The sequence below is a fragment of the Gobius niger genome, assembly GCF_951799975.1.
Source record: "Gobius niger genome assembly, chromosome: 2".
Lineage (NCBI taxonomy): Eukaryota > Metazoa > Chordata > Actinopteri > Gobiiformes > Gobiidae > Gobius > Gobius niger.
Window position 1 is genome coordinate 11,817,943 of NC_136853.1, and position 22,896 is coordinate 11,840,838.

General features: G+C 40.8%; 1 protein-coding gene across 1 annotated transcript; it reads right to left on the bottom strand.

Annotated features, from left to right (window-relative positions):
- Nucleotides 1-457: 457 nt before the first annotated feature.
- pigo (phosphatidylinositol glycan anchor biosynthesis, class O) lies at nucleotides 458-21,380 on the bottom strand. Its single transcript, XM_079551824.1, has 11 exons — nucleotides 21,185-21,380; nucleotides 19,242-19,723; nucleotides 18,087-18,230; nucleotides 17,095-17,218; nucleotides 16,360-16,519; nucleotides 14,000-14,176; nucleotides 11,996-13,580; nucleotides 9,945-10,145; nucleotides 8,530-8,714; nucleotides 7,494-7,564; nucleotides 458-786 (listed from the first exon to the last, which is right to left on the bottom strand). Exons 2-11 carry the CDS (start codon nucleotides 19,720-19,722, stop codon nucleotides 657-659), a joined length of 3,258 nt encoding a protein of 1,085 aa, XP_079407950.1. The 5' UTR covers nucleotide 19,723; nucleotides 21,185-21,380; the 3' UTR covers nucleotides 458-656.
- Nucleotides 21,381-22,896: the final 1,516 nt, after the last annotated feature.

Sequence of the window (22,896 nt, forward strand, 5' to 3'; positions counted from 1 at the left end):
TTCATCTTTACGGCCAAATGGTGTGAGTGGTTAAAAAAGCCTCATGACCGCAAACAGAACGACTTTGTAATGGCTGCTGCTGTGTCACAGTCCACCTCTAGTTTCTCTGAACTGAGCCAGTGTCAGTGACCAGTTAACAACATGGCAGCGAGCAAAAGGCATTAAAATGGCTCAGTTAATGGCAGTTTGGCTGAGAATTGATCTTCACAATTGAACAAACAAAGCACAATGCCAAGACAAAGATGAGCTGTCAGCAGAAGACTCTCCCTTTGGGTAAATACACAAATACAGCATTAGGTAAACGGATTACCTGAAAGTACTGCATGACCATGTTATCTGAATTCTCTGAATGCACTACAAGTCGAAACAAAACAACAATAAAGCTGACTTTGAACTTAAGGCCTGGACTCTGTGGTGGTCAATCCATATCTGATAATGTCACTGCTCCATGATACATGTAATAATAATCCAAATGAACATAAAATGAAGTTATAAAAACATTCTAAACATTGTAGTTTACAAATACTTTAATTGTCCAAAGCATTGTCCATCTTTTATCGCTTCATGTCCATTTAAAAAGAGAGTGTCTGTCTCGCACTGTCCTATAGGTCACTAGGCTCCGTAGGACTTCCCTGGAGAGTGTAAATGAGCAGTCGCTACCTGGATGCTTCCGGGACCAGTCTCTTAAACCATCGGGTGACTGAAAAGTCTATTCTCAGCACTAGTGTGACTCCAAATAGGACTGACACACTGGTTACAATAAAAGAAGACGCTTCGAACATCAACCTGAAAAGAAAAAAAACAATGCATGAAAGATTTGTAGAAAACATTTGTTAAAAATTTACTTATAACGCAATGCAGACCAATAAGCAGACAACAGTAGTTTCCCCGCAGAAGTCTCTATTTTTCACTTGTATTTTTTGGTTATGTGGTGGTAACAGCTCCACAACCTGAGTGCAGTATGTTGTCATCAAAGGTACGAGTGCAGACCAGGGAGAATTCTTACCCATGAAGTAGCTTGTATTTTTGGCAGGGAGCTAATGCTAAGCTAATAGCAACAGTCGGCATGTTGTTGTAAGAGGTTTGCAGACCCCTCCCCCTCTGCATACTGTGCAACATCACTAGAAATGGATTTTATTTTGGCTTGACTGTTTTTTGTTTACATAAGTTTACACACCATGGTGGTCTTGATTTTTTGGCCGTTTCTCAAAGAATATGACTGAAGACACACTCATGGTCAGTAATGTTGTGAAGCCATTTATTGTGGAAAAAATGTGTTTGCACTTTTCAAATCTCCATAACACCAGAAAATACCAAAATGACCCGGTCAAAAAGTTTACACACCCCAATAATTTTGGCCTGAAACACAACTTGACACTAATGGGTTGGAATGGCTGCTAAAGGTAACTATCCTCATCCTCACCTGTGATCTGTTTCCTTGCAATCTGTATGTGATTATCAAAGGTGTGTGAGTTTTTGGGCTACTGACAGACCCTTGCATCCTCCATCCAGAGCTGCACTGATAAAGAAGTGGACCATTAGGGGTTCTGTTGAAACCAAACCACGTTCAGGTAGACCAACATAAATTTCTGCAACAACTGCCAGGAAAATTGTTTGCGATGCACAGAAAAACCCTCAAATAACTTCTGCTGACATTCAGGACTCCTTCAAAAAAGGTGGTGTGGCTATTTCCAGAAGCATAACAAGGATGCACTTGAAGAAAATTGGGTTGAGTTGCCAGAAGAAAGCCATTACTTCGCAAATGTAATATCTTCAAATGTAGTATCTTCTTACAATATGCCAAACAGCACAGAGACAAGCCTCAACATTTCTGAAACAAAATCATTTGGAGTGATGAGACCAACATTTCTCTTTTTGGCCACAACCATACATGTTATGTTTGGAGAGGAGTCTGTGAGTCTGTGAAATATGTTCGCTGATGTTTTGGGCATGTGTGAGTTGCCAAGACACTGGAAACCTGGTCAAAGTTGATGGCAGGATGAATGCAGTAGCTTATCAAAAAATACTGGAGGAGAATTTGCGCTCATCAGCCTGAAAGCTGCGCATGGGTCGCACTTGGATGTTCCAACAAGACAATGATCCAAAATCCAAAACAAAAGGCCAAGTCGACCTGCCACTGTCTCCAGCAGAATAAAGTGAATGTTCTGGAGGGTCCATCTCAGTCTCCTGACCTCAATATCATTGCACCACAGTGGGGAGAGCTCAAATGCACTGTTCATGTAGGACAGTCCAGGTATATACAGGAACTGGAGGCATTTTGTCAAGAAGAATGGGCTGCTTTACCATTAGAATATACAGAACCTTCACAACAACTACAACAAAAGACTCCAAGTTGTCATGATGCTAAAATGGGAGAAAGACATGGTATTAGGAACTGGGCTGGGTAAACTTTTGATCAGGATCATTTTGGTATTTTATTTTGTTAAGGGGATTTGAAATTAGTTCACACATTTTTATCACAATAAATGGCTTCACAACATCACTGACCATGAGTAAAAAAGGTTTTTTGTGTTTTCATTCATATTCTTTGAGAAAAATCCACCAGGGTTCATAACTTTGTTATGAAGTTCACTTAAAAACCACAAGCTATTAAATTAGATAAAACTTTTTTTTTTCATTCTCAGTTGATTGCGATTTATAACTACTTGACAGTCAAAATATTTAAGTTTAATTACATATTTACTCTGCAAGTGACTGATACATGTGCACACTTTGTAGATGCCGTAAGATAGAGCCAATTTCTCATTTCCGAAATACCTGCTTGGTCAATGTTGTGTTGAGTTGCGCATGCGCAAACACGGAAGAAGACAGAAGTTGGAACATAAACATTTCCCAGCATTTTAGGTCGGTTTAAAAAATGCCGAAAGCGGCAGCAGATACAGTATTATAACCCTCACAGTCCTATTGGCGTCTAAAGGCCCTCCCAGTTCTATTGTGCAACTTTGAGGGCCTTATTGCACATGACTACTTAGTATGCGTGAGCTAAAGGACGTGCCAGCTTAGCGCTCCGATTACAGCTGTTTGTCTTTATTGTAGCAGAGTTCTGTTTCTACTGCTCTAAAGGTGACATGGAAGCACTGCAGCGATAAGTATTTCCTTGCATAGTGATGTTGTTAGCAGGCGCAGAGCCTTCTCAGTGGTGATGTGTCAGTTGCGAACGATCTGGCTCTTTTGAGTCTTTACAGTGAACAATATGAACAACATTTTGTATTTTTATTTTATTCCTCTTCGGAGGAGGAGCGCGTGGAGTCCGTGAGTGACGAGGCGGCTATAGGAGCCCCGACACTCACATCTTCCACCTGTTCGCTCAGCTCCACTCCGCTCTTGACATTTTACGCCAATCAATCTACTAAACATAATATTTTAGTGGCCAATATTTTCCCTCGTTATCCGCTTAAGGGCTTTGCTCTCTAAAGGAAGTGTCAATACAATGGAAGTGCCGATCCGTGGCAAAGTGAGGCAAAAGCGGGCGGGTGGAATAAGGTGAATAGAGATGGTATGTCCGCCCGTACAGCATGAGCCAATATGATAAATACTGATTTAAATTAGCGACCAGGAGACAGTTACTTACCTGCTACCCAACACACAGACAGGTTGTTTTAATATCCCAACCTGCACTCTTTCTCCCCTGTTTGTGCTTACTCAACTCGACTCAACATTGACCAAGCACGTATTTCAGAAGGGAGGAATACATTATAGTTGGAGAGATGTTCCTTTCACCACAGCATCAGCAGCAGCAGCAGCATCAGCAGCAGCAGCAGCAGCAGCAGCACAGTGCAGTAGGGAAATTCTTTTTGAACATGCCATTATTCAACACTGGAGTTGCTCATTACAGTCCCGCCAAGTACTTTTGATTGTGGGCTTCTAAAGGTTAGCTTTAGGCTGACCACAAGCCTATTGTGATTATGGTGGACATAATGCAGGTAATTCTACAAAGTGTTTTCTTTTACTTCAAATTGAGTCTATAATTGCGGTGCCTAACAACAGTGAAAAGTGATAAATATACTTTCCAACAACTTTCAGTTGCACATATGGCCTTATCATGAGATAAAATATAATAATATAGTATTATTATAGTGTATAATAAAGCCTTAGCAGAAGACGAAAAAGAAGAAGAAACTTTATTTATATAGCACCCATAGTGTTCAATAGCATGTTGTTTTGAAAAGTACAACTTGGAAGTGTTTTTAGATACAGTATTAGCTCGATTTGACCGCCAAAGTAAGGTACATCTTTGTGGACAGCAAATAATAGGAGTTCGAAAAATACAATAAATCAATAAATTAAATAAAGATAGACAATCATATATATATATATATATTAGGGTGCATCAAAAAATATTTTTTTGGAATTTTGATATGGCTGGGTGCCAAAAGTGTTCCAATGTATGTTTTAACAACACATGCAAAATATTTTTCCAATACATCAAGGTTTAGGGGTGCCAACTCACATGTGTTTCTGTGGATAAAGGGGCAATGATGCTAACCGGTCACCATAGAGCTCTGAGGTAATTTATAAGGTATTTATAAGTTTGTGTTGGGTATGTATACTCTTATTACATATCATTACCATATCTGCATTTGTTTCTTTGTATATTGAAATTCTTTTAGTGAAATGTAGTCATATTTAGAGGTATTTCGTGCTCACTACATCTAGGTTAGCTTGCTAGCAACAGTTAGCTGGATAAGTTAAGTTACGCTAAGTTCCTTTTATTAATGTCTATAGAGAAATTTGTTCTCTTCATTTGACCCATCCTCCACTTTTAGTGGTAGGGAAAAAAGGGTACCCGAAGAAAACCTATGCTAACACGGGAACAACATGCAACCTCCACACAGTCCCTTGGTGGGAATCGAACCCGGACATAAATATGTTAGCAAAGTTATCAAGCTTATCATCAACAGTAATTAAGAGAAAATATCATATTCAGAGTATTGAAGTCTCAAATTTATTGAGTGTAGCAATGTAGCTGTTCAATTCACATTAATTTATTTGTGAGTGCAGTTACTCTGATAGTGATGTTGTTGTAGGTTCTCATTGTTATGATGAATTTGACTATGTAGAGCTTAGATATGAGGCTTATGCATGCATAATACATGCATGAGCCTCATATATTAGGTATGCTAAGATACCCAATCCTATATTGTCCTTGTATCATTTTCATTCTCAGGCACTCTACAACACAACAAACGGGCGGCACGGTAGTACAGCGATTAGTGTTCGTGCTTCACAGCTAGAAGGTCTTGGGTTCGATTCCCACCCGTATGGGGCCTTTCTGTGTGGAGTTTGCATGTTCTCCCTCTCCGTGTCTGCATAGGTTTCCTCCGGTATACTCCGGTTTCCCCTACCACTAAAAACATGTATAATAGGTGAATCCTTCAGCCAAGTGATTCTGACTGGCTCCACATGGTGGCACTGCCGTTGCCCACTGCTCCTTACGGGCTGCCCCAAACAAAGCCCCAGGATCCAGCTAAGATGCTACCCTCACCAAGTGGTCCAAGCCAGACTAGCAGTCGCAGCCTGGTCTTTGTTCTGGGCCCTAGCATCACCAGTGAGGATGGCATCGTCACTGGCGTTAAGCTGTCAGATCTTGCGATGCATGCTTGCCAAGCGGAGGGTGTTCGTTTTGGGAACCTCAAAATCAGGACTTTCAGCGTGCTCTGGGCAGCTGAGTGTGAAGTGGCCGTGATGAGGATCAGCACCTCCAAATCCATGGCCATGAAAAAGGTGCTTCAGCAGTGATGTGGTCGCTGTATCGGACTGTTGTGGTGAAGAGGGAGCTGAGCTCTCGATTTACCGATCGATCTCGGTTCCCACGCTCACCTATGGTCATGAGATCTGGGTAATGACCGAAAGGACAAGATCGCGGATGCAGGCGGCCCAATTGAGTTTCGCAGGGTGGGAGTCATATTGGGAGGAGGCCCAGGACACGCTCGAGGGACTATGTCTCTGAGCTGGTTTGGTGTCACCTTGGGGTCCCCCCAGAAAAGCTGGAGGAGGTCTGTGTGGATCGGGGAGTCTGGGCATCTCTTCTCTGTCTTTTGACTCCACGGCCCGGCTCCGGATAAAGTGGAAGAAAATGGATGGATGGATTTTCCACTAGGGTTTGTCCTTTTAAGTGTCTCACAATTCAATGGGCGAGGAAAGCCCTTCTCTATGGTCCTCATGGAGCTGGCATTGCTGTAGTACCACCCTCTGGTGACCAGGGGTGGTAAACAGGATTCTGTTTCGGACTTCAGACCTCCCTAAAACAGCTTAAAAGCCTAGCAAAGATTCATATTTTTTCTATAACTCTCTATGACCCATGAGACAACGCTGGGTGACATATTTTAAGGAACAGGCTTCAGAGAAGCATCCATGTAAGCTTCACATATGACTCAGGACCAAAACTATGAGTGGGGCTGAATGAAACACCAGCTATATCCAGTTATATCTATGGTAACAATAAAGTCAATTAGATGACAAAGAAAAATGTGAAGCATCATCCATTCCAACATGGCGCCCAAAACATTTTGTTTTGGATCTAACGTGTCTGTCCGTGATTTCCATTAGGGGTTTGGACCAGAATTACACAACATATAAAACAGATTTTAGACAAACTTGATACAGGCTAGCCAACCTAGAAACACTAAAATGTTGGTGTGGATCCAACCCACAAGGAAGGTTCACAGGCAATGCGAGGATGTCCCATTGCCCTCCATTCATTTGTCTATAAGCTGTTGTAAATGAAGAATCTAGAAAAGTCAATTCTTAGAAATTCCCAAAGGACAGACACACTAATGTTGCTTGAGTTACCCTATAGAACATGTTTCTGTGTAAAATGTAACCTTATTTTACCTTTCTGGGTCAACTTTTTGGAAAACAGACTAAAAATTGCGCATTTTTCGATATTTTACAGAAGTTCACGTGCTAGTTGGTACCCCTAAATCTCAATGGATTTCCACAAAACTTTGCAAAAGTCATTTGTATATGAATAGGAACAAAATGCAATGCCAGCCAAATTGATATTTTGGAATTAAAATTTCACCATGTAAATTTGATGCACCCTAATATATATATATATATATATATAAAAACAAAAAAACTCTTCCTCACCCTCCGCGGGCGGTCTCTTTTTCCTCCAAGCTCGGGTCCTCTACCAGAGGCCTGGGAGCTTGAGGGTTCTGTGCAGTATCTTTGCCTTTTCCTAGAACTGTATGTGTGTGTGTGTGTGTGTGTGTGTGTATCTATCTATCTATTTATATATCGATATATATATATATATATATATCGATCAGAAGTGCATTATACTATTCTAGGTTTAAAATGAAAAAATCATTTCTATTCTTTCCCTATATTTCTTTCTTTCCCTAATGCACAGTAAAACCTGAAGCACACTAAGACTAAATGGTTGGAAGATATCCTTTGTCCATTTCCTGTGAAGCCTTTACTGTGAATGAATTAGAGTGAGCTGGAAAATGCATTGAGGCACTTACTTGGGCGCAAAGACCTTCCACACCATTAGATGCCTCCTGAGGATAGCAGCTGCACAGACTGACGAAAACATCTATGGACAGGCAAGAGCAAACATGACTTCTACACACCCAGTACTGAGTCTATAGAAACAATATAAGATGATTTCTGCCACACAATCGAGATTTGTCGAAGTTCTTCCTCTGAGACATTGGCCCTTGTTTATCAAACTTGCGGACGGCGAAATCAGAGCGTATCTGGACGTGAGCGCACGGTGCGCTCAAATCCTACACCAAGTCAGGAGGTGGTGTACATTTTACACCAACTTTAACTAAACAGCGCTGGAAAATAGTTCTAACAGCATGAATTGCATTGCCACATTGCATATAATCCTCATTGGTGATTTCTACATGAAACAAGGATACAGCGTTGGTATTTATGGGCAGACTTTCATTCAATGCTGTGCGCTGCATCGACATGCTCCTCCATGCCACGGGCCCGAGCTCAGAGGCTCAGCCACAAACAATATCATATTTGTTGTGCTAAAAACAAATAATTAATTATTTCCTGGTTGGAGGAATGTTCTTTTTGCCGTGTTTTGTGCCGTGCCGTAAAACCTGTGGGTGAGGCCTCCTGTACATGAATATTTTGGGGCGTTTCATTCAAATGACACTGGTTTCTGTCACTGCATTTATCATCAGCTGTGCGTATGGCAGGAACTGAGCGGTAAGCACAGGTTCATAAATATCACGCGCCCTCTAGTGTATATCGCAAATACATACACTACTTTTTTGTACGCAATGTTGATAAATGAGGGCTATTGTGAGTATTTATTATGTTTGATCTTATATTGCAATAGGGAGGGGAATCTTTTCACAAACATAAGTCACCCAAAGCACATCACAAGGGACATTTGTTCAAATTGTTCATTCACTCGAGTGGTAAGTAACAAAACTAGTCAAAACTTAAAACTTATAACTACAACTTTTTGCAAGCGTTTTTTTTTGGGATGCCAGCACAGAGGCGTTGCTAAACACTACAGTACAGTGTTCGGTTTACCTGTGCTCCCTGAATAAAGAGGTATCGCGCTGAGAGCTGTAGCAGAGCGGAGCTGAAGTGCTGTGGACTTTCTCTCAGTCGGATCTCCATCACCGCATCTTCTCCTTCATCCCCACAGGCCTTGCCTCCTCTGCCGTTTCGAAACTCACACAACACTGGCCAGAAGAGCAGCAATGGACAGGACACTGCACGCAGCAAAAGAAACACTGAAAGCACATAATTCTAAAATACCAAATCTGTGCGGTTTCTTCTAATTTGGAAATCCGCTTTACAGTTTTAACAGCTTTTTTTTTTCTTTTTTTTACAAATATATTTTTCCGTTGCTTTATCATCACAGGAAAGAAAGACAGTCTGACATTCTGACAACGCTCATCAATCCACATATTTTTTTTAGATTCCTACACAACAACTGATGTCCCTTAAGCCCTGTACCAACAGTGGACATGGCTGATCTGTGACTTCAATACACTGCAATGTTGCAGTTGTTCAGTGTAGTACATTGCATTTAATACTTATAAGATTTAGTAGCGTAGCTAACAAGATAGAAAATTGTTATTTTTCAATTTAGCTAGCACATCCCTGCAGAACAAATGACGGTGTTGTAATATATCGCTATCCAGTCCTGGTCATTTGTGGTCAATTAAAAAATATATATATATGATGGAAGACTCATGATGAGTTACATGAATATCATACTTATTTAACATTTTATTACAACCAACATTTGTTTTATTTTGTAAATTATTTGAAGAGAATAGTGCAGCGCAGATTTTTTTAAAAATCATACTATAACGTAACACAAGATCTATAAATAAAGCTTAAACAACAAAATGACCGAGAAGGGGACCTGGGAGCGCTCCCTCTGGAAAGATTTAACTAAACACCTGCACATGTATCTGTGTTCTGGTGCATTTCAGGGCAGACTAGACTCCCGGTCCTTTAGACTTCCTCGTTTTTTTGTATTAAAGCTAAACATACATACACACACATTTCTCTTCACCTTCATTTGACACTTAGATATTGTCATAAATGCCATGAAGAGCCAACAGTGGCAATACAAAAAAAACTACAATACTCTGAAGTTTTGTGATTGACAAAGTGGTCACAACTGGTGGGTCAGGACCCAAAAAACAAGTTGCAGGGCCATTTTCAGAGAGGTCTGGTCCATTGCCTTAAAGGGACTATACCGAGTGTAAAAATGTTAAAATGAAGTATTTTCCTCCCCCTACATGTTCCAGCCATGTCCTAATCATCTAGTCCCTTTAAGTTCCGCCTTGTCCCTTAAATATTATACTGGTTAAGATTTATTTTCTTCCATATTTGTACCTATTTCAATCACATTACTACCAATGGGCAAGATCATATGCAAAAACAAACATTGATTTTTGTTGTGGTTTCGTCAGAAGTATAACTACCTGCCAAGAGGATGTGAGAAGCGAAGGTGTTGAGTGTAACCAGAGAAGCCGGGAGAATGGTGCCAGTGTGTCCATCGGGGAACCCCACAAAGGCAGCTGACCACTGGATGGAGGGGAAGGTGGGCAGATGACCAGTCGTGTGAAAGAACTGAGCCGCAATGAGAGCCCACAGCAGCACTGGGGTCCAGGGCACATTAAATCCTGGAAACAGACAAAAAAATCAACTAGACTTAGTCATAGTGTTGGCAATGTTTTCTTGTACAGCCCCTCCCAAATAAATAAATACAATGATAAATGTTGAACTCTTTGAGTCACTTGGTGTCTGTGAAAAGTACTTTGCATACAAGACTTCCCTGCCCCATCTATATGTAGATACCTACTTTTATACGCTGTAGGTAACTGGGTGAAATGTTTTGCCCAATGACATAGCAACACAAAAAAAAAAAAAAAAAAGGTTTCCACGGGGATGTGTCACTAGAAAGTAAATCACTATTCACCTTATTCCGCCCACTTTTGCCTCTTTTTGCTACGGATCGGCACTTCCTTTGTCATTTTGCCTCTTCCAGTAGAGCGTGAAGTGGAGGACGAGTGAAAATGTTTGCCGCTAAAATCCGATGTTTAGTAGATTGATTAGTGTAATATGTCCACTGTTCGCTTGCACCAACAAGTCAACGCAGCACTGTTTCTCTGGGCAGCTTGAAAACGCCTTTGTGTCCGTGTAGTAACTTATCTTTCTTGACATCTGCAGTCCTATGTAAACCAATACGGGTGAAGATGCGGGCACAAACAATGACGGCAAACTTCCGGAATAAGGTGATATAAGGGCCATGTCAAATTGGCAACATCAAAACTGATGTGAGTTTAGTCATAGCACAGGGTACAGAGGCTTTGGGAATGAAACATCCATCTTTTTATTCCGATGTCGTTTGAATTTGCAGTCTGATACCGAATTGTTCAATGTCAGACTGGTACGTAGAAATAGAAATCATTTACAAGTCTTTCACTGTTTTGAAGCCGGAAAACAAAATGTACTTTCAAAAAAAAGCACATCAGCATCAAGATGGATGATCCAAGGACGAGCAATGAAACTTGTACTTTTACACATTTTCAGGAATATATCTTATCTATAGCTAGACACTGAGAGTAAATGTTGTTCATTGATCAACTTGACTGAATTACAGTTCTCATTACGGTTACTGTCAGAGGCTCTTCAGACGGCATTCATTTGTCCAAGAGGCATTCATTAAAGTCTTTGTTATGCAGCGCTGCCAGAAACACCAATTAAAATAGATTTGTGTATCAACCGACCGGGCTTTTCGAAAACCTAGAATTAGACAGTTTATATTGCCATCAGACATTACTAGTGGACGAGATGTTGAAAATGTTTGAAAATCAAAACAGTGCAAACTATAAACACAACCTGAAAGAAGCACAGCGCGGTGACGCATAAATGTCAGAGGTTTACCCCCCAGGCTGAACGAGGCCTTTCTGTGTGGCGTTTGCATGTTCTTCTCGTGTCTGCGTAGGTTTCCTCCGGGTACTCCAGTTTCCGCTACTACTTAAAACATGAATAATAGGCCAGGTTGAGTGAGAGTGTGCTTAGAGTGGAGTGGAGGATAATGGATATTAGCCCTTGGCTACAATCCTGTGTGGGGTGTTTACAAGCATTCGTCCCATGTGTGTTCATTTACATGCACCGTCCCGACCAAATGAACAAACAAATAATGTTGCAGAGGATATTACCAAATAATGGCAGTAAAAGCAACCATTTCATCGCCCTAGTTCACATTAATGACTGAGATATTAAATAAAAACTAAGCTTCATAGATTTTTCAGTTGCCCTCCACCTCAGTTTTAAACTATGGGCTCTATAGAATATTGTGATGTCACGTGAATGCAACATATTGTTATTTATACCCTATTCTAAGCAGTAAATCAACACATACTATGATAAACATTACTCTGCAAGGTTACTACAGCTGCAGCACCACAGGCTTTGGATACTGTTCCTCCGATAGTAAAACCACACGTACATGCATGTGCAGCCTTACCAGCCTGTGTTCTGTGCTGCCCGCTGAGGGTGCTGGCCGAAGCGTGTATGTACAGCACCGCTCCCATCTCCAGCAGCAGCAGCAGGAAGGCCAGAGCCATGCCTTCTGGGTGGAGCAGAAGCAGTCCCAACCCCATCATTCCGCAGCAGAGCAGCAGGGGCGCCGAATACACTGTGCCCAGCCCGTAAGCCTCCACAGCGGGCCGGCCGTCGTCCTCCCCAGCTCCGCTCGCCTCCCCGTCGTCCAGGGACTGCCGCATTTGCTGGTAAATCTGCGGTATCAGGTGATGCAGCTCGGCCTGGGGGCTAATGCCGATGCTGGCTCTGTAGCGGGGCGGCGGTCGTGAGGTCATTTTGTTTTGCGTGGATGTTTTGGCCTTCACAAAAACAGTGAGGGGGTCGATCCATATGAGGAAAAGACCTAGGGTTAGTAAACAGTAGGCGGCTCTGGGCAAAGCCAGCTGGGCCAAGCCGATAAGTTCGGAGAGGTTTTTGAAACTATCTTCGGACGTGCCGCTGACAGCCCAATGCAGTCCCAAGCAAACAGACAACACGGGGAGAATCCAGTTTGCCGAAAACACCGTCACGCTGGAGGCATTGAGGTTGCCGTAGTTACGCATCCAGCTCTTTAACAAGTACGTATACAAAGCGAGCGCCGCGATGGACAAAACGTAATGGAGGTTTTTCAACTTGTCGTCTTGCATTCGGGACAGCGGGGAGAGGAACTGGGACGGCTGACATGCGCCTTGTTCTTCCCTGCAGCCGTGGAAGTAAAGAGACAGGAAAAGACTGCCTATGACCAGTCCTAGACAAGCCATGAGCGTAGTGGTTTCTTTACGCACAGTGGAAGGGGACAAAGCTTGAGGAGAGGGCAGCAAAGCGGACGGTTTTTGCAAATCGTGGCTTGGGGGCAGGAGGTAGCCGTTCCAGTTGAGATGAATGGGGATGTAAAGAGCGAGGGAGAAAACGAGAAAGGTCACTACTCGACCTTCTGCGATGACGTAGCTATCGGAGAGCAGAGAGGCGCATCGGAGGAGCAAAATAAACACAGCAGGGGTAAGGACGTGCGGTAGGGACATCCAGCTTATGCACTTTTTGGTGCCGGTTTTGCCTACATTTCTGGGCTGATAAGCTTTCCACAGAAATGACAGTTCGGAGCCGAGGGCGGCGCAAGCCACACACCAGGAAACTTCGACGTAGCTCCATTTCAGCAGCTGAAAAACAGCAGCGCAAGACCCCGTTATCGCGGCAGATACACACGACGATTTGAGCATGCCGCTCTCTCTGATGAGCGCAAGCGACAGCTCGGAGACGAGGAAGCACGCGACACAAGCGAGGCCTAAGATGGCCAAACCGGCCGCCATCTTGAAAGGGTTGAATTTGGCCCACGTTGCGCGGCAGGCGTCCCGGACAGAGGTCAGGTAGGCCTGTAAGGAGGCAGTGAGTCTTGGGGAGGATAAGAGGCCCTTTTCGTGAGCAGTGAGGTACTCCGAGGAAAGATTGGAGAACTGGTTCCTAAGCTGGGCCAGGGTCTCGGGTGGGATGTCTTTGGCCATGCTGGAGTAGGTTTCCAGAAAACGATTCACCTACAAAAAAAAAAAAAATACTGGTTAGGATGCAGACGTCTGTAAATTATACAAGTACACAGGGTTTCCTGCAGTGTCTGCTGAGAGTACGGGGTGTTTTGTTTACAATATTTCAAGGAGCAAGGAGCATAATTTTGCATACCAGTGTATTATGCATCATATATTTCGACTATGGGGAGTAAACACAGTTCCAGGCTTATCCAGTAATTTAATAAAATGTCGACTATGGTCACAGTTCTTGGACCATGTCAGGAACTTCCAGTTTCTTCAAGCAGGTAAAATTAAGCTTTCAATTATTTGTTGGCTTCAGAAATCAGTTGTTCAAGTTCTTGTATAATTAATATTTATGTTATCTTTTTACTAGTACTTTCAGATCACTAAATCTGACATTAATAAAGTAAAAGCATTCATTTTGGCACCTGTTTCGCGTTGATCCACAGTGCCTCCTGCTGGCTGAGAGCACCGACTGCACTCTGCCCATGTGGAGGGAACAGAGGGAGCAGCACCTGCCCCACACTGCTGTAGGGGATAGGGATTCCCAGGAGCAGAGCCAGAGTCGGGACAAGATCAGTCTGAGGCACCACTTCAGGTTCAAGCTAAAACAAGAAAAGCATCACCGTGACAATTGTTGTTCTTTTGATAACTTAACCTAGTGTCATTTTATCTCTTTGCTTACTTATTAGAGCGGTCAATTCATACATTTTTGAATTCATTAATTTCAGTTGTTAAATTTGATTACCGGTAATCACAATTAATCACAGTTAATTTTTCTCTAATATATAACATAAAACACAAATTTAAAGCATTTACTCACATTGTATTAAACATATTCACAGTTTCTATTATAACAAGGATCTCTAACCAGTTGCTCTCAACCCTTTCTTAGTCGCTCGCCCCAAGTGTTTCAACATTTACACGCGCTTGATAATCACATTTTAGACACATTTTCTTTGGGTGCACAACATTTTGAACAGAATCTGCAAACTTTAGAAAGGTACATAAAGTAGTGTTAAAGGACTAAATGAAAGTAATTTTAGTTGAAATGGCATAATCAGACAAGCCTCTTTGATACATAAGTAGCTCTCTGTCGCTTTTATTAGACAAAAGTACCTCAGGTTGGAGACCCCTGGCTTACAATATGTAGTTAATACAAGTGCTTTGTCTTTCAGGTCATGTGTGTGCCCAGATACAGGAGTGTGTTTGGTCAAAACATATGATGTGGTTAATTGCGATTAATTTGATTAAACGCGATTCATTATTTTGCCGATTAATCGTGAGTTAAAGCTTTAAAGGCACACTACGTAACATGTTGGACTATATTCTTGCCATCAGTACAAAATATGCTCCTAATGAGCAGCTCGACAGAAAATGCTATTTTTCGCAGTGGGTAATCTAAGAATGATTGATTTGGATGAGGACCTAACCTGTTTAAATCTCAAATTTTGCCGACTTTGGGGAACAGACGAGCTGCAGACGTACCCACTCCCGGTAAAGTTAAATACATGTCTCAGGAGAGCTGAGCCGCTCACAGCAAAAGCATACCTTTGTTTGTTCATTTATGAGGTATTTTTCAATGATCGAAAATATCTCTCATAAAATAAATGCTTGTATTTCAATTTTATTTTTGGATTAAAATTCTACATGGTGTGGCTTTAACTTTAACATATATTATGTAACATATATTATATATTTATGCACTTTCTTTTAGGTGTTCAAACAAAATATAATTCCTGAGTAGAATCATGGAACATGAATTTTGCAACAGAAAACCTGTGTGTAAAAGAATGAGTCATAATCTGCTTCCTCTATATTAAGACTCGTATTTCACTGTTATTAAATGGAAATTTGCATTTCCTCCATTTCAACTTTTGTTCAAGAAACAAACGGGGAAATATTCAGCGATTCGCACTGTGTGTCTCTGAAGACTAAGGCTTGATTAAAAACATGTCAAAATGACTGACGGCCTCAATAGTCTTTCATCCAACCTGAAAATATTTGTAAATTATGAAGAATTCTCAGTTATTGTTAAAAGCTGGCTGTCAATTATGAAGCAACAAAGCAAAATTATAGCTAAATTATAGCTTTCGCAATATTAGGCAAAACATGATATTATACTGAATATAGCACAAAACTAAGTACCCAATAACAAGATCATGTACATGAGAGATCAACTGTCTTTATTGAGCTTAAAATGAAATGATAAACCGATTAGCGTGGCATCAGGACTCACCATCACCATAAGATAACAGGCCACATCCTAACATAAAACACTTCCCAGCTACACATAATGCAGGATACTACCACAGACATTTGGTTTGCCGAGCTTCTTTTGGGATATGACTCACCCTTTGAGCATTACTGACTTAAAGCATTTATTCAATCTGCTGTATTTCTCATTTAGTTTACATTTAGCCATGCTTCAGTGCTAATCCTGGCTTTGAGAAATTTATATTGCAGCAGTTTCAATTTTCTCATATTGTGCAGCCTTGTTGCTAAATTATTACCAAATATTAAACCACTAACAGCAGTTTCCAACATGTTTTATTGTAAGTTATTGTACGTCTCCCTGTGTATTTGACGAGATACGTTCCTGACAAATTCCAAAGTAAAACATCCCTGTTAGAACTGTAGAATTACAGCACTAACACCATGGCACGTTTTGGCTGCCGCTTCTCACTCCGGACGAAAATCTTTATTCCCCATGTAAAGCGTCTCTGAGTGTCCAAAAAAGCGCTATACAAGTTTGACGTATTATTATTACCGTTTTTATTAGAATTACCTGGGCTTGTGGTTGTTGGAATAAAGGAGAGGGACTGTAGATGAAAATGGCAGCATCCGTCTCCTTCTGGCTCTCTCCTCCGTGGTCCCCAGTGTCGGTCATCCCGTGGTCACCCATCACCACCAACAGGGTGTCATTCTGCAGACGCCCCATCACCGACCTGAAACAAACACATTTATAAGAGAATCGCAGGGCTTGACTTTGGACTATTTGTATTCATACAAATATTCTGACTATAGTGTGAAAGCGTGAGCTGAGTGCAGTGTATATATTTATATACATATATATATACATACATACATTCTATCAGTGTCTAACAGATATGACCATAAATTATACTGCTGACAAATTTTGTAATCTTGTAACATTATAACAGTATATCCAAATAGAAGGTAGTCCCAGACTTTGGGTTGCCAGGTCCAATGGCTAAATCCACTAAATAAACCTAAAGGGATTCTTTTCTACTTCCACAATCTAGCTAGTGCAGCCTCTGGAAGAAAAAGCTCAGTGATTAAACTGTGAAGGTCTTAGCTTTCAAATAAGGAATAGCATGTCTCCATACTATTCAGCATTGACAGTGGTCCTTTTGTCCTTATATACAGTTGAAGGCAGTCCAGGTTCAGTTGTAGCTGTAACACCTTTTTTAAACCACTAAGATCTCTTCCTGCAGGCATTATCTTTACGCTGAATCACCATCTTTACCGATGAAACTAATCCATCTTACTAAAGCCTGACCTGATGACTCCATCCATCTGAGTGAGTTTGTCAGCCATGGCTGGGTGGTCTGGCCCAAACCGGTGACCGCAGTGGTCCACTCCGAGAAAATGGGCAACCAGGACGTCCCAGTCATCACCTTCCACTACAAAAATAAACAGCAGGTCATCAGAATGTGAGGGGCAATGCAATTTCACAGTCATGACCAATTTGGAGCTGTAGACGACGTTTGAACAAGCTTGTTTCTGTTTATAAGACAATTTACACACAAGAACCTGCACAAAAGAGCAGAGAGAGTCTCGCGAGAGTAAACTAAAAAGGATTCATTCAAATATATCATGGGTACAACCAGCCCCACTGTAACTTTAGACTACTTTAATCAAGGACAGCCAAACCGAGTAGACAAAATTATATTTCAGCACAAAGAAATACATTTTCCCTTAAAGCTAGAGTAATCCATTTACTTTTGTGGAGTAGACTTCTTTTGCCACCATAGACCTTGTAAAATGCAGCTGTTAGTATCTAAATATTTACTGATCACTAATGAGCAAGTAACAGTCTAAATCAGCACAACGTTTTCTTCTCAAAACAGTCTCACTCTGAACTCTGGCCGAAACATGGATTTAACTCATGCGGACGGTCAGGATGTGTGGAAAGTATTACAGAATTACATTTGGGCAGCAGCTTAGAGATTAAACTGATTTAAAATATCTCCAACAGTCACAGGAGAGATGAAAGGAGATAATTCAGATAGTGAAGCTTTCCTTTTATGTATGTTAGAACTAAATCATTTAAAATTAAATACAGTGTTACTTCAAAACTGAATAAATTGACCAAAAAAGTAATCAAATTTAACTCATGGAGCTAATGTAGAAAGTCCCAGAGGAGGGACTTGGAAAAAGGTAAAGAACTACTGGTGATCATTGAGAAGCAGGTTAGAGAGAACTGAGATGTACTTATCCTATTGAAATGTTTGTATACTAAACAGAAGATTTAATTATACTGATCTGTACATGTTGTGTAGATGTTGTGTAGGATCCCATCGTCCACAGTGTGAAGGTCTTTCACATTGAAGGAAGGAAAAGGCAGGGAGCGGTGGAACCTTTTAGGGTAAAGATTTTCCCACGTGTCATCACCCATGAACACCACTCGTTTACCTGCAAAGTGAGAAAAACAATTGCAAATACTGTTGTATATATATATATATATTTTTTGTGGCTTTCTTATCTTGTTGAAATTACCTACACTGCCTGACCGATAAAAAACCTCACAACAAACTAGGGCTGTGCAATTAATCGAAATTCGATTAAGATTTCGATTATTACACTAAACGATTACAAAATTAGCATAATCGGGGGAAATTTTTTCCAATTTTTTCTTCATTTTTTTCTTCTTCCTGGCAAAGCAGACTTGCATTATTTCATGGCGCTGGGATTATTTTCCCTTCACATTTCACGTGCCATGGCTCACGCTCTTGCCTGACATAAAAACAAACAGCGCTGTGTGATGATGTCATCAGGCCGCGCTGCTCAGTTTGCTTGTGCAGGTGTGAGGGCTGGCCAGCAGGGGGCAGGTGTGAAACAGAGACCTCTCCTTAATCGAGGCATACATGAAATCATTTGTACTTTTATGACTGTTCAGAAAACAGAAAATATTCAGCATTGTTTTTTTTTTTAAATTAATAAATATATAAATAAAATAAAGACTTGTTTTAAAGGCAACAAATAATCGTTTGAATAATCGTGATTTCAATTATGACAAAAATAATCGTGATTAGTTCAGAAACAAGTCTAGTTCAGAAACACTATGTGCCCAAAGAGTAAGATCAGCTGACTATCTGAACATCCTGAATGATCAGGTTGTCCCATCAACTTCTTCTTCCTGACGGCACGGGCATACTCCAAGATGAGATTGCAGGGATTTATTGGGCTCACATTGTGAAAGAGCAGTTCAGGGAGCATGAGTCCAGCTCTTAACCCCACTGAGAATCTTTGGGATGTGCTGGAGAAGGCTTTGCGTAGAGGTCACACTCTCTTATCATCAATACAAGATCTTTTGACATTGCAGAAGCTGTGACTTTTCTTTTGCTAACTTTTAATTTTGGTCAGGTAGTGCATAATTACTCACATTTCTAATCAAATCATCTTCCTGGCGAACACTTTACTCACCAACTTGACCAAGCTGCTGAATGAGGTTGTCCTCCAGAATGGCACTTGACGCAAAATTGTTCCCTACATCTATAAAGGTAGGGAGTGAGCCTGTGGTGAACCCTTTGATCCTCTGCATCGTCGTCGTTGGTGGGTCGGCCCGGAAAGGATACAGGCGGCTATGAGACGGCTTGGCTGCTACGGTCTCCTCCAACACCGGCAGTTTGTTTTCGTAAGCTCTCGGTGACGTGTTGTTCGGGTCAAATCGTGCAAAGTCTATCTTCAAGGCATCGATGATGAGGAGGACGGCTTTGTGGAACCGGGGCTGTCCTCTGCAAAAGTCCCTCTCAGGCTCCTGTCCGGGGTAGAGCGCATCCAAGCAGCTGCTGGTTCGATTCACCTCCAGCCTCACCAGCAAGAATCCACCCACAAACAGGTAGATCCCCGCGATGTAGATGGCACATATCCACATGAGATGGAACAGCACAGGAAACCACTTCATCCTGGATGCAAACAGATACATAGTGTAATGAATGATAACGTCTATACTGTGGTATTCCTCTGCCTTGATTGAGCACTACTGGGACTCAAGCACTTTACAAGGAAGGAACCACTTAGGCCAGGGACGTACTAGAGCCACTATGGAACATTTAGTAGCCATGACAATAAAGAAAGAAAACATTTTAACGATTATCAATATTCATCTCAATATTTGCAGATTCTGTTTGTGTTCATAAACCAATAATGAGCAACTGGTTAAAATTGAATAATATTGATTATTGAATATTACTTAAGGAGCTATACCGGATTGTACACAGAAACAGGGTCACTTAAATTTCAAATTGCTATTTTCTGGTCCAAACTCATCTCAAACTTTCCTAATGCATTTACAACATCAGAATTCATCACAGGGACTGAGTTTAAACCAGGTTTCACAACTTTCAGGGAGGAAAACTGTCACTTTACTGCAAAATGTGCCTACTAGCCTGACATTTTATGACTGTTTAAAAGGCTTTAAAACCAGTGTTTTTGGATAAATGTCTGCTTTTACCATATACTAAAGCAGTGTTTCCCAACCAGGGGTACGGGGACCCCTGGGGGTACTCGAAGACCTAGCAGGGGGTACTTGAAACTATTTCAGATTGAAAATAGGGGAAAATTGAACATAATTTTTATAGGAAAAGCTATATTTTTCAGTAAAATAAGTTGCCTTGGGAGAATTTTAGGTTTATTTTGAACGCGACATTGTCCTTTTTCTTACAAATACCATTTTAAAGTAATTGCTTTCTAAATAAACTGCATCACCCCTGAGGTAGGGGGTACACGGACGACCATTGAAAGGCCCAAGGGGTGCACAAGACAATAAAGGTTGGGAACCACTGGAGTAAAGGACAAAACTAATTTTACTCACATCAATGCTCGATAGGGCTTGATGTACAATACGTGAACGATCTTGCCCAAGGATATAGATAAATAAACAAATTAGCACAACTAGACTATCAGAAGCATGTTTGAGCATTTACACATATTTAGCCTGAGGAAGTCATTCAGGTCTTACACAGCTCTAGCCTAAATATATTTATAATCATATAGCCATTAAAATTATAATAATAATTGAAATATATTAATATGCTTTCCCACCCATCGCATCCAACTAAAGTTACTGAAAGATTTTTTTGGACAAATATTTCAAGACATAGTTGACGATACAAATTTATTAGAATCTGCAACTTACCCCAAGTCTACTGAGCAGCCTGATGCACCTGCTGTGTCTGCCGATGAGAAAACACACTCTCCGCCCTTTAACAATCACGTTTAGTTTGGAAAAGGCGCCGTGAAAGTCTAACCCTCGCTCCTGGCATGAAAATCTACCCCGATAACGCTGAAAAGTAAATATAACGACACTAAAGCAGGCTGTGTTAGCTACATAGCCCAGACACTGCCTGACTGGCTGCCTGACTGACCTTGTAGCCGGGGTGTGTGCGTCCTCTCCGGGCTGCGGGAGGGGGGGTTGTGTGGGTTAACAACACCAGGAGGTCCAGGTGAGGCGAGTACACACGGAGCGGTTCACCTTCATCGGGGCTGGCGCCCGCACGATCAGATAAACTGACCGGTGACAGCCAGGTAGGAACTCACGGGTGTAGCACCCCGGAACCACCAGGCGGGCGCGTTTAGTGTAACACCGGAAGGGTAAGGTTAAGTGTGCCCAGAGTTTGGTTTGTCAGGCATCAACATAAACCTTGGAATGTCGCAAATGAGAAATAAATAAATAAATAAACTGCTTATTTGCCTTTTGGAATGAACAAAAAGCAAATAAGGCACGACACATTTGACAACTACTCAGATGCCTGTTGATTTAAATTCAAACAAGTAACCTCATCACTTTAACTTTGCCACTTGAGTTTGATTATAACCTTAATCTGAATACAGTGGGAGGAAAAAGTATGTGAACCCTTTGGAATTTCTTAAATGTCTGCATAAATTGGTCATAAAATGTGGTCTGAGCTTTATTCAAATCACAATGCTATCACATTTTTATTGAGCATAGCGTGTAAACTTTCACAGGACAGGGAAGAAAAAGTAAGTGAACCTCCTGGCTAAGGATGCTCCTAGGGCTGATCGAGTGCATGGAAATAGACGTGGTGATGTGAATCTTTCATCCTCAGAGGAGTGTCTCCCTGCTCAAAATGTTTTTAATGCATTTCTGAGCAGATGTGCTGAAACAACTTTGGTCATGCGTTCATTTTCTTACAACGATCAGCAATAGATTCATACACATTATAGACCATATTGTGAATATTCATTATAGGAATATATTCTATATTAAACTATTTAGCCTATTTAAGAAAAAAATAAACCACTGTAACATTTATGAATACACCATTTATTTAAAAAAAAATCATATTTCACATATTTCAGTTTATACATAAGATATAGTTTTAATTGGGCTACTTCACACATAATGCCTTATAAATGTATAAATAATGTGAGATTGACTGAAATGTGCGAAATATACGGGTTCACGTTCCCAAAAATATTTATCATAAAGTGGGAGGCTTGGAGTTTCTTTTGAAGTGTGATTTCAAGGCATCAAAATTGGCAGTAAAAGTGTCTGAATATCATAAACAAAATAATCAAATGTAATATGATGACAAAATAACAAATAAATAGGCTACATCAAATTCATGAAATGGCCAATACCTCCTAAAATTCAAAATTATAAATGGATGTTATCCAGCAGCGATGCTTAAAAACAGATTTGGTTTTGCGGTGGGACCATGTGTGTGTTCTGTTCCCAGATGAAAACTAAAATGAAGAAAATTATACAATTAAAGTTAGAGCAAATTCTCTTTGATAATGACAACCTTCCGAAGGAACTTTTTTGGAAATAACAACATCACAACAATTATGGGTAAATACCGTATTCATTAAAGTAATTGGCAAAAGAAAAATCCATTGTGTATAAAACTGAAAGGAGGGAATATATTACCTCTTTGAAACTCTTGATGACTCAAGCGATAACATTTGCTCTTTGTGTGAAGATGTCTCTAAATATTTGAAGAAAGGTGCCATCAAATAAAATGTAGTATTATTATTATTATTATTATTAGTATTATTATTATTATTATTATTAGTATTATTATTATTATGATCTGTAAAGCTTCCATGTAACTTG